Source organism: Hylaeus volcanicus, chromosome 5, assembly GCF_026283585.1.
Source record: "Hylaeus volcanicus isolate JK05 chromosome 5, UHH_iyHylVolc1.0_haploid, whole genome shotgun sequence".
NCBI lineage: Eukaryota > Metazoa > Arthropoda > Insecta > Hymenoptera > Colletidae > Hylaeus > Hylaeus volcanicus.
In genome coordinates, this window is record NC_071980.1 from 19839232 (window position 1) to 19852262 (window position 13031).

Consider the following 13031-nt stretch of genomic DNA (forward strand, 5'->3'; position numbering starts at 1 on the left):
CATTATGCGTAGACACTCGACAATAACATAAATATTACGTATAGATAACTTTACTTCTGTCTTATCGTTTATCACTGTCTTACTTTTCAACATTTTTTTCCACGAATATAGAGTCAGTCCCATAAATATTCGTACCCTTGATGTCTTTTGAAGAAACTCTAACATCAATGATATAGGTTTGATGTTACCAAATAAATGTTATTTTTTTATAAATATATACATGAATAAACTTTACGCTTGTCAGCGTAAGAATCAGTGTAAGAAGTATTCGTACAGCAACCCATTTTCCTACCCCTTTCATCTTCTTGCATTTTATCACTGAGATAGACGACGAATCGTCTAGATTTTAACGGGCTCCCTTTGACGCAACTTAGTCAAATGAATGTAATTTCAGTATGGAAGTTGCTTCGTTGACAATTTAATTCGTTTCGGTTCAGAGGAAAGGAAGTCCGCTGCAACGTCGCCTAAGCAGAAACGCATAAACGTTGCAGTCCAATTTGTGTCGCAATTCCAGGGTCTGCATCATGCTATAAAAAAAATCATTCGTTTGTACTTACCGACAGAAATGCCAATTTGTCATTGTAATGTAGATCTGGAGCCAAGTCATTCACCCTCGGCGTATTACAGATCGTTTCGCCTAATTGCAGATCTTAGCGATGAAACGTTTATCGAGAGGGGAAAGTTTCACCTTTTATGGTTCGATGGTACTTTAAATAAACTTCGTGATAGATGAATAACGAGGCAATTTGTACGGAGGAAATAAATTATAAACCTCCACGGAGATCGAGAATGTTTAATAAATGTATATAAATATAAATTTTCAAATGAATAAAATTCTTAAAAAGTGTCTGCTTGAAGTACCAACTCCGTATCATTTTATTTCACAGATATGAATTAAACATGAAACGTACTTTCCATGCATTTTTTATTGCAGATATCATCGTCAGAAGAGTAAAACATTAAAATGAGTAACGATCAATTAATGAAAATCCTCGATACTTCAGTTTATCTTTTCAAAACCATACAGAGCGGTTGGAAGATTATTAATTTTAAAAAATGATGACTCAGATTGATACAAATTGTGAAACATTTTTAATATTCATATTGTCAGTAATATGGACGTTGAACGCGCTCGAGACAGGAATTTCAATTTGCCTACGTCCACGTTCGTCGAGTATGTTTCGAATTAAAAATCTGAAGAACGTGATTTCCAACTGAATTATGGACGTTCTCCTCCCGAACCCTCGAATCGTGAGGTTCCACGCATCCGTGGAAACTGAAATCGGCTGTCTGTCGGATTAGGTACAGATGTTGGTCCAGCGTTAATAGGTTTGCCTAGAGAACGAAATTTACATAAATGATGTAATGGCCACGGTAAAGGAAGTCGAATCCCGGGTCAAAGGTGAAGGAAGGCTGCTGTGAATATGTATCGTCAAATCGATGACATGATTGATGAAACGTTGCATTGGTTTGTCATCGTGCCGCAATGTCGTTGGTGATCCGTAACGTCACTGTCTCGATCGATCAACAGTGTGGACCTCGATGACTGGTAGAAACGAGGGGCGAGGTTATTGTACGTTCAAAAATAAATCAAATACGTAAAATAAAATTTTTCCGTAGGACGCTTCTTTGTCGAGAGAATCGACTTTGAATTCGACATTTTTTCAAAAATGCGATTTAATCATTTAGTATACATTAAATGTTTAAAATGAAATTAGTCATAGTCAAGTAAAAATTTTTAATGAAGGATACTATTTAATTGTTATTAACCCTTTGTAAAACGGTTTATGTATGAAGCTAGATACCCATTGCTTGCATTTTTGAAGATTGATCGATGCCAATTTGTTTGTTGAGACTCATCGTTCAAGCACGTTACCTATGCGTTTTCAAAAGCGATTTTCTCTGAAATAATGGCCTATGCAGAAAAGTAGAGAGGTATTCAATAAAACTTGTATATAACAACATTTAATTGTCTGTTATTTCGGAGAGATATGTTTAAGTCGACGATTCACTGTGTATCACAATCACTCAATCGGAGACCAGAGAATGGGAAAGGAACTATGCTCGCACGAATTCGACTCTCCATCGATTGTTCTGAAATTATATTGTTAAACGCAGCGATTCTCAATCTTCTTAAGCTTACAGTCCACTTCAAAATTAGGCTCTTGACCTTCTCGTACAAGGATTTACTTGTAAGCCACGTTTTTAATCAATTCAAAAAACTTATATACGTTTAGAAAAACGTGTAGAAATTAGATCCTATATTCAATTTTCCTAACAGTTTGCAAAACTGCAAATATAAAAATACCTCAGATCTGTAGCTGAACGGACACAGTAGCTGAGAATTACTGAATTATGGATTTTAAAAAGATATAATTCGACTAATTCCTGTCGAGCAGCTCTCCACCTTCGAATTCTCGGGCCGCCAATCGCAAAAGGAAGTCAACGTGTTTCTGAATGCTACGCCAAGTGTAGAAATGTCTAGATCGATTAAGTAAATAAAATTTATTTATTGAATAGTGGCACACCAGTGTTGACTCGACAAGTAGTCATGAACTTTTGAACGCTGTTGATCGGTGACTCGCGATTCAGTGAACACCGTACACTGTTTGATAACCTCGATTTTCGCTTATCGAATATGCAATCGTGGCGATTCCCATGGAAACGTATCGCGCTTCCATCGAGCGATTTATTCGTTCCAGGCTCGAGTAAAACGATGGTCTGATTACGAACCACGGAAAATCGAAACGAGAAGGTATATTCATTTTGAGAAATGAATCGTGGCTCGATAACTTAATCCGACGCGTGTCGATTTCTATGCGAGACTGATAATTAATCTGAGCGAATCAAAAATCCATTTGTCATGGGATTATCGACACCAACCTGGAGCAATCGCGTAAGATCTTGGTTACTCGCGAAAGTTGCTCTCGATTTCTCTTAATCCATTTCTCTGTAATCGCAGACGATAAATTACTTCGTACGAAATCTGCCGAATCCAGTATAAACTAGTACGATTTACTTCCATATTTATTCTGATTCTGTATTGTTAATAACAACAATTTTAGTTAAATCATTGTGGATCCGATGTTTCAGACGATCAAGCCAGAAGTAAAATTTAAATATCTCGTTTCAATTTCCCGTAAGCATCACTCGATCGTCGTTTCGTCGTGATTCGCATCTCTTTCCACGCACACCTCACACAAACGTCTCACCGACGAGAACACATCTGCATCGGACGAGGCAGGGTCGCGAATGGTGGATGTACGCGTCGAACTTCAAAAGCATCGTGACAGCTTGTCAGTCCTGACGGCGGCACAGATTACTCGTTTTTTCTTATTTTTCTTCTTTTTTTGGCACGATACGTTCATCTCTCTTTCGCCATGCACGCTCAATCACGCATCGTATCACCCGCATCCTCACTCTCTCCACCCGGATTAATAACACCTTAATAAATCCATCGAATGACGCGATCTCTTCAAACGGGGCCACAAGCGTAACCATATTCGGTACACAGGTTGAACGCTAAACAGAGATGGATAAAATTTTGCTGGAGTAATCGATAAAAACTGAGAACACGGTACAGAGATTTATTAGGGGTGGTTGATTTATTAAACGAAGCAAATAGATCAGGTTCCGCTGTTTCAACGTGAAATGTAATTTCATTATGTTATTCGAAATTTTCATTTTTACTATTTCGCGGATTTTATTCGTTATTTGAAATTTGCATCTGGGTAAGAATTTTTCCCATCTCTGGAATTTGGAATATTTGTCACGGTTTGCTGGAATAAATTGGTTACCTCGGAGCGGTGGAAATTTTGCGAGGATGAAATATTCTCAATTCGAAATTTAGATTCATATCTTGTTATTACTTCTGTGAATTCTTTTTAGTAATTGGAATTGGATTGCAAAGAAGATTCGTTTGCTAAATGTCGCTTTTTTTACTTTGTTTGCGATGTGGCCAATAAAGTTTAGAAAAAAAAATAAGAGAATGGAAGACTACATACGAACTATATCCTGTATCTCGAGATTTCGATTATTATCTACTGGAATAAACATTTATGAGGTACGGCACAAAATGACAGAAAATTTTCCGTTTCGGAAATGTTTATTTAAAATAATTTGCAAGTAGTGTTAGGAGATATAGAAGACTGAAATATTATTTTACAAAGTTACTACTTCGCTTCATTTCAAATCAAATTCATCCACGTTAAACTTTAATACGATAACGAGAGGCAAAGCGTAATCACATTGACTGAAGCTTCAATAATTCATTCTCATAATGGTATATTCCTGCGACCTGTAACGTATTCTGTAAAGAACAAATAATTCCACTCCAATGAAGATATTTCTGTTCCTGAAAACATATCCAGTTATAAATACACCAAGTAAAGAGCAAAACGAACTCATACAAACTTCGACGTTTTCTAATTAATTTCCACCACTCCAGATAGCCATTTTCATCCACGAAAGCCCTGACAAACATTACCTCTACACCCTGACGAGTCGTACGTCAATTTGCAACAAAGTAGCAGCGCTACCATCCAACACGATCACACTATACAACAGGTACAACACCACACGCTACAATTATCGTCCACGAAACAGTCGTCTCGATCTCAGTGACACACTATACATATGTATATATATATATATATATATCGTACGACCACATCGTCACGCTCGTGGCCCCAATAACACAGACGCTCCTTTACATGAACATGTTATTATGTATATTATGCATACACGACGTGATAGATTCGCCAGCTCCTCGAAAATTCGTGAAAAACACTCGCTGTACAACGTTATCGTTAATATTAATAAACCGTCGATCGTGTCAAAATATGACTTGGGTCTCTCGCGTGGCTATGCACTCGTCTACGTGGCATTCAAGTTGTAAACTAACTCGACTCGTTACGTCGCTGGACCACACGGTGAGACCACGTGTCTGTCACGTCACGAATCACACCGATCGTCGAACAGTTCGGTATGTCACGTGTCTACGATACGTGAAAGTCGTCGAATCGACGAATCCCTCGCATCCGTTGCGGGCTGAGGGATTTCACCCCTTTTCGCCGATCCGCGCGTCGTATCCTCGTGAGCTCGATACTCCTGTCGCCAGCTTCTTTGGCACGTCGAAGCATGGCACGATTTCATTCGTCGACTTTGCTCCACGTCCCTCGGCTGTCGTATAAAACGTCTGAAAAATTGTGGTCGGCAGTTCTCTCCACGACGCGACTGCTCGATCGGGCGCCCGACTCGCGACTGCCGGGTTCTCGAAAATTTCGCGTTTTGTACTTTGTCCAATGGAAAGCTGAAAGCTCGAAGAGGCTGCTGTAGAGGCTGTGGAAATTTCTACTTCGTACACGATCGATCCGCGCTCAGACACTTCATCACAGAAGACAGGAACACCCGTTCTCCTAGGCCTTTATACGTTCGATATAGCAGAGATTTCTGCCAAACTTGATCTCCCTTCGGGTTCCAAATTTGTTTCGTTGCACGCGTGTTTCCCCTCGAGGTCCATTTTCAGTTGGATCGGTGCGTTGGCCTTTTGGAATAAGTACAGGTTGAATATTTAACAACCTTCTGAGGCAGATAAGTATCAATAGCGAAAGGAATTAGGCGCGATCGTTGATGTACTTTGTTCCCTTTTACTGACAAAGGAAGCACTCATTCTGTTCTTCGTCAATTTTAATTACCTTTTGTACCATAGTAGATCACAGGTTTCTGCTGCGTGTAATTAGGTATTAAGTAAGACTGCAATTTTAGAGCTAAAAGTAATTAAAATATGTCTTGCAATATATAGGTTATTTAAACGTTAAAAAAGTTACGGAAAGTATTTTGATTCAGTCATCGGTGAGATTTATCCGCCAGGTTTTGCCATAAACGTTTGAAATAAGTAATTGCATGCCTATATACATATTATCAAGAATTCGATGACTGTTCAAACAATTAACGTTTAGGACAAGTTAACGTTTAATTAATGTTTAAGACAAGATCTGCTAGATGAATCTCAGATATAAATTCTGCAAAGTGGTAGACTCGAGTCGAATCGCAATAATACTATCAAGAATGATACTTATTAAATAAATAGAATTTTTAAGATGTATCTCAGTTATAAACTCTACAAACTGGTAGACTCGAGTCGAAACGCAATAATACTACTTCTCGTATCAAGAAAGATATTTGTTAAACAAATTGAATTTTCTGGATGAATCTCAGTTATAAACTCTACAAACTAGTAAACTCCTCGTATCAAGAATGATATTTATTAAACAAATAGAATTTTCTAACGCACTTGATGCTATCACAAATACCTCAAACCCGCAACAGCTACCAGAAATCTACTATTCTGCAAAGGTAGATTAGAATTGCAGGACGACAAGCGTGAGCTCCACCTTTGTAAATGTCATTCGTCGACTTCGAGGCCAACTCGTCGTCATCCTCGAATACCAGAAATCGACCAATCGCAAGACGAACACGATCATTTTAGGCCGTAAATATCGTTGAACGTATACCTCGCGCTTCGACACCGTACTAGACCGTTTGACTACGTTACGCTAGCTCTTGGCAGTGATCACTATGAATTTGGTCCGAGTCTAATCACACGCTCCCCGTCGATCGATCTACCCCATCTCTCTTTCTCTAATCTCGTCGACGATCGTAAGTTTACATTGAACATTGACTCTTCGTTGCTGGAGGCTGCTCCATCGGACGTCCATCTTCATCAACATCCAAGGAAACGGGAACATGGGTGTCGGGTTCGTGGGTATAACCTTTGTGAGCATAGGTGGAGTTATTGTCTTCGACGACTGTTTCCTAGCAGATCCATCTCGATATGTTTAGCCTGAGTCATGAGCTCTCGGTTCATCGGGATGGACAGTCGGGACTAGAGAAGCTCGAGTTGCTGAAGTTTTCAGGTTTAGACTTGAGTTCTTGCATAGCAAGACTGAGTCTTTCGATCCTTGGATCGTAACCTCAGAGTCTGAGACTTCAACGGTTGCATATGCGAGATTTGAGTTTAATGCCCGAAGCCTCGATTGCCCGTCTTCAATTTTAACGTGCTTTTGTAGGTTGGTGATGCATACAACGTTGGTGGAATGCATAGAATACTAGATGTAGACACTCGACAGTTTTAGAGATACGAGTAATCGAATAAATATCAATCAGTTTCGTTTGCTACTGGCTGTAGCTCACTATGATATTTGTAGGATTAGAGTATGTTTTTTGATTTCAACTAACAAACCTTACCAGTTGTTTATATTCGATATAATAACATCTTAAAGTTTATTACCTTTTATGAAATTCACATCACCGTGATTTTATCACTTTTTTAATTATCTTTCAAGTTTGATCCTTATACCTAAAGATAATAGTCCCAAACGCTGTCTGTTTGTGAATAAATAACTCTTAAGATTTGTTCCTTCCAACCAAAGAAATAACAGAAATCGTTCCTGCATAAATAATATATGTTGTATGTACAAATATCCTAGGTTATACGATGTGTCATCGAGATCGTCATAGCGCAAATTTGAAACTCAGTGATTATACTCTTATGCAATATTAAATAACGATATATAGATAGCTACAGTCATTCCTTTGTTTACAAAAGAAAAATGCTGCGATGGAATACCATTGTGCCATTTGCACCATGACGACATCGATGAAACAGTCTCATACTCAGGGTGAATAGCACAAGTTGCATCGTATATCAGTTTAATTATGAGCAATTATGTAGCAACTAGATAGACAAACTGTCCAAGTTTGCTTGGCATTGTAAGCAACCTTCCGCTGTAACTTATAATAATGGTCGCGACTGAGAAGATTTTATCTTTAGCAGTTGTCATCTTTGTGATTTATTTTCAAAGAGGACTTTATTAAATAGAGACTGAACATTGTACACTTCTTTAATACACGATAAATATGGAATTTCAAGGAGTCCTTCCATCTTTTTATTTTAACCATCACTATAAGCTACAGACAAGAGGATTATTCTTATTACCAAAAAGAACTTGGACAACTTGTCTACTTCCAGTACGAACGAATCCTCTTGACCGTAGCTTAAAATATTGATCGAGACAAAGAGGATTTAATTTTCAGCAAAGTATCTTTTCGTTGCATTACATTTCAAGAAATAAGCTGTTTAGTCGAAGATAGTACCCTTCAGTTGAGACAAAATATCGGAAACTTTAATAAACCCTGAGGAATCTCAACAATCAAATCCTTCTCCTTTATCACAATCATCATTACAAGCTACAGTCAAAGATTATGCGTAGCCCCCTCATCCACCTATCAGCTGCAATTGACTCGTTATCCAGAGCACCCAAAACAGAGTTACATTCCTATAACTCATAACTTTATCCCTAACAAGCACCTCGTTCGTATCTCTACACGTATCAAGTGTCAACAGCTATCATCTATACACTGCAGCCAAGTCTTCTGTCACCCCAACAGGATCACATTAAAATCGAAATGGGCATAGATCCAGTTCTCGCTAGAGCTCGAGTCTCTAAATCCCTTTCAGCAACACTAGTCAGGACAATTAAATCGATCGTTCTTGCCTCAGGAAATGTTGAAACGTGAGCCCTCGCTAATCGACCCCTCTAGTCTTCTGGCCAAACGCAGCTCAGTCGTCGTCGCAACGAAATCCTTTGACGTGCAATCGATCCTGGTTCGGCACTCGACGAGCGTCAGCGACAAACGTCGCTCCCCACGGGCAACAACGATTGATTCCAACGTGATCCGCTTTCGTTCGCTATTGAACCGATTTGTGTTTTTTATCCACCTCTGGCGTTCACGATTTTCTGTTACAGTTCTCACGCTTTCCCACGATGGTTGTTCCCTGTTCGATGGCGACGCGGTCCTCAAGTCCAACGGGACCGGTCTTGGCGTAAGCTCCAGCACGGGGCTGATCCGTGGTTGTGGCTGGATGGATCATTGCTCGATCGATGCCGTCACGTGGATGTTTCGATCGACGATCCGAGGTCGCCGATGGCGTTCGTCTGGCCACTTAGCGGTCGACTCTGGCGCCCCGACGACTACATATGCTATAAGCAGGTCTCTTTCTGGTCGACAACGTTCACGACCACGGAGGCTTGGGTGGGCAGCTCCTTCTGGACGGGCACACCTGTCGGCACCTCCTCGAGTATTGGTCAAAGGGTCGTGGTCCTCGACACGGCCGCCGAGGGCGGGGGTGGCGGCGGCGGCGGCGATATCACCACGTCTGGCTCACCCGCCAGGTCGCAGTCGAATCTCCAGAGAATACTCTCAGGGTGGTCACCTCCTGCACATTAAACGGACAGTTTTCGTTGGTTGGAATAACCGTACAAACCTGCAGGGATTATTCGAACAACAAGATTTAATATTTTAACCCATTGCACTCTACTGTATGAGACACGTGATATGCTTTCGTAAGTCAGAGATAAGAAATGCGAGTCTGATATGTAGTGTTTTATTTGATACCAAATGTAAGTGGGACACCTGATTCAATTTTTCCTAATGTCATTTTATAGTATCGCAGAAGATTGTGTCGTTGGTATTCATCACATTCAAGCATGCAAACGTTATTTTTTCTTTATTTCTGCAGTTCATTTTGAAATTATTACTTAAGTGTAATGTAAGTATGTAATATGTGAGTAAATAATGTAAGTTGCGCTATGTGTTCTTGTTTCAAGAGATATCACATCGTGAGGATAAACACCTTTTAACAAATAAAATGAATTAATTTGTTGTTTAATATTAGGTAAGAAATTATTTACGTTTCCGTAGGACGCATTGACGTGGCTCAAATGAGCCATTCACTGAACAAATCGATTAACTTTTTGAAAAATCTTAAACTTAAGTGTTAAAGCATTTGGTATAGCCATAACTGTTTATATTTAAAATAACTTTCCTGAATAATAAAGATTGACGCCATTAAACGACAAAATCTTTTATGGAGTTAATCGATTTGTGCAATAAACGGCTCGAATCATAGTGCAAGGGGTTAATTTGAGCAAAATATTGAACTTTTCTGAGCAAGGCTCGGTCTCCTATATTTTAAAGTATAATATTATGCTTTATCCTGAAAGAAACGTATTATAAAAGCAATATTAGAACACACAGGAGAGGTAAAAAGAGAGACACAAGGTTAGATAATACCAATTAGTATAAATTCGTGAAACATGAGTATTAACGTTGAATGAAGTTTGGTTCTTCAAAGTAAAATTAAACTTCTTTTCATAAAATATTGAAACTTTCTTGAGCCAATCTCGTATGAGATCCCTAGGTCGGTATACTCTTTCCTTTGTTCTTTCATAGTTTTATCTAATATGGCCAATCACGAGCTTCTAGCATCCACTTGCTTCACAGTCACGAGACCCAAGAGAGTATTTTTCTGAGTTCAACCAGAACCAAAAGTAAAATAGAATCTTATCACAACACTTCAGCTATTCAGTTCCGTACAGAATAACAAATTATATTATATTCTACTTCATATATAGAAGTAAAATTTCATTCAAAAGAAACAAATTTCTTTTTGGTCTCAAATCCCATGTTTTAGAAATGTACACTATAGGTATTTATGTTTCTTTTCCTCTTTATTAGTAGTACATACATGATTTCGAAAGGAAACAATTATAATGTAACGAAAAATGAAAATTCAAATAAAAAGGATAAAGAAAATAAAATGTGAGTAGCCCAGATATAAAATTATAAATTGAAACGTACAATTATTACATTAAGTGCATACAAAAGTTACGAAGGAAACGTAAGTGAACAAAGCCATTAGCCGCGCGTATAGTATGATTACTTTTTTATACAGAAACAAATACAAGTTAAATAGAAGTAACAGAAAAAGTAAGGTACCACATAGAAAATAAATTAAAAATGAAACAGATGTGGACGTATGAGTATTACGCCGAACACGTCTGGTAGAGGCTTTTCATCGTAATTTCAAGAACAAAGGAACTTTTGTTGAAATTCTGCCAGCGAATAGACGATAATATTGACTTTTCGTTTGAAAATTGGTTATTACCTGTTAGAGGGAAACGTAATATGGTAGCACGAACAAAAGGTTTTTAGAATGCGAATGCAGCTTTTGATACGTCTCTGAACAGAAAATATTTTTAATGGAAATTTATTGGTTTCGGGCTTTGTGATTTGAATATTTAAATCTACAACTCCTTGGAAAATGAAAAGTGAATTTTTAATTGATAAATTAATAGGTATTAAATTAACAAACGATAATTGCATAATCGACGAGATTACCGAGCAAGACGGAATGCATTCTTTTTGTTCAATACGTATTTCTCTTGTCTGACTAGACACTGTCTCATCCTACTGTAGAGATCAGGAAGTGGAGTAAACCTACGCCTGATCAGATAAGCAGACAACTATGAATCTATTCAGGTTTGCATAAGCAAATTTGCAACATTTCGACTTTAAATTTGAGTCACCTTCAGGCCTTAAATAAATACGATACAAATTTGAAAATATAACTCGAAGTAAGGAAATGAATCTTTCAGAAAACTGTAACACATAGTATGTAGTCTTTCATGATTCGCCAATAACCCACGCGAGTAATTAATTCGACTTCAAATGGCTAGAAAATTCAAATATAAATGAAACCTCAAAGAAAATTTTAAAAAGGATCACAATGTTCAAAACTACTAGCCCTAGAATAAGAAACTAGGAATACAAAATCAAAGTCATTTAATAAGGTGACCCAGTTCTGTATTCCGAAAGCAAATAAACTTCTTTACGTAAGAGCGAGAAAGTTCTTCTTCTTTTATTTAGTATTCGCAAACTCCAGTTAAAAATGCACTTACCTTGACCCAAGCCGATGCTTGAAGAACCCCGTCTCTGTCTCGGTGGGGGTGGTTGGTGCTTGTGCGTATGACTGTGATTGTGACTGTGTGAATGTGAGTGGCAGTGTGTGTGACGCGTGTGCGTGGGCGTGGCTTTGCACGGTGGCGGTGGCTGTTGTTGTTGCTGCTGCTGTTGCGGCTGCTGAGGATGAAGATGAGGATGAGGCCTGTGCTAGGTGTTCCCGCCACGGGCCGCCGCCACTTGATCGAAGCTCAATGATTTCTTCATCTCCGTCATCGACAACGCACCACCCTCCTGCTGAGAGAAGCGGGCGCAGGTGTTAGCTATATCGGGGCGGTTGTTCGTGAATAAGCCCCCAGGCCTCGTATAGCTATGTAGCCGAGGGCGAGGGAGTTATTAAAAGTTCCGTTCGGGGGTCGTTAGAAGTTGTCGAGAACTTTTCAGTTCTCGTAAAGGAGTTATCGTCGGATCACGTTGGCTCTGCGTATCGGATTGAATGCCTTCCAACCAAGTTGGATCGCTCGATCGAAGAAATTTCCAGAAATTATTTGAATACCAAGATTCTATTTTACCAAGTCAAGTTTCATGGGGAATTCGGAAAACCTGGTACAGTAGAAGTTTCATTATTACGTACTGGAGCCCTTTATTTCATGTAGGAACGTTCTGGAGTTTCCAGAGACTCCATTTTTTTCGTTCAAAGGTGACTTGGTTTCCTTCGAGTATTTTTGTAGAATTTTACTTCGAGTACAATTTCAAGATGTGAATCCTTGTGTTGCATCGGAAATCATTGAAAATAAAAAGGTAAACGTTGCGATAGTAAAAGAATTGTTTCATGAAAGAATAGGTGGATACTGAAATGATCTAATAAAAAAGTCTGCAAAGCATAGAATATTCAGATATCGCATATACGAATCATAGGAATTCTACTGTATATCGATCTACGTCCGACCAACTGTGCCACTTGACAAGAAAAACTTATTTGAGATGAAAATATGCGTGTACACACACAGAAAGATTGAATTCTGATGAAATATCGAACGTGGTCGAAAGAAGCTTTTCCAGGGCTGCGATCGGAAATTTGATGAATCTTTTCCCGGAAAAAAAGGGATGGACTTGTTCAGCGCTGTGAAACTCGATTTTCGAAACATTTTTGAGATGCTTGAATTTGTTGGCTACAAAGGATCGACGAAATATTGTAAACTGAGTAAATTGACAATGAAATTTCA

The 13031-nt window shown here is 38.7% G+C and overlaps 1 protein-coding gene across 4 annotated transcripts in view; it reads right to left on the bottom strand.

Annotated features, from left to right (window-relative positions):
• Positions 1–9150: 9150 nt before the first annotated feature.
• LOC128876366 (glutamate receptor ionotropic, kainate 2) overlaps positions 9151–13031 on the bottom strand; it is a 211466-nt gene continuing 207585 nt past the window's right edge. Inside the window, exons 18-19 of one of the 4 annotated variants that reach the window (XM_054122677.1) lie at positions 11805–12099; positions 9151–9280 (exon numbers count right to left, since the gene is read on the bottom strand). In XM_054122677.1, the coding sequence (XP_053978652.1) occupies positions 9274–9280; positions 11805–12099 (302 nt within the window). In that variant the 3' untranslated portion in view covers positions 9151–9273. Of the gene's footprint in view, positions 9281–11804; positions 12103–13031 lie in introns of those variants that run through there. The other 3 variants (XM_054122676.1, XM_054122679.1, XM_054122678.1) reach the window with 3 other exon arrangements.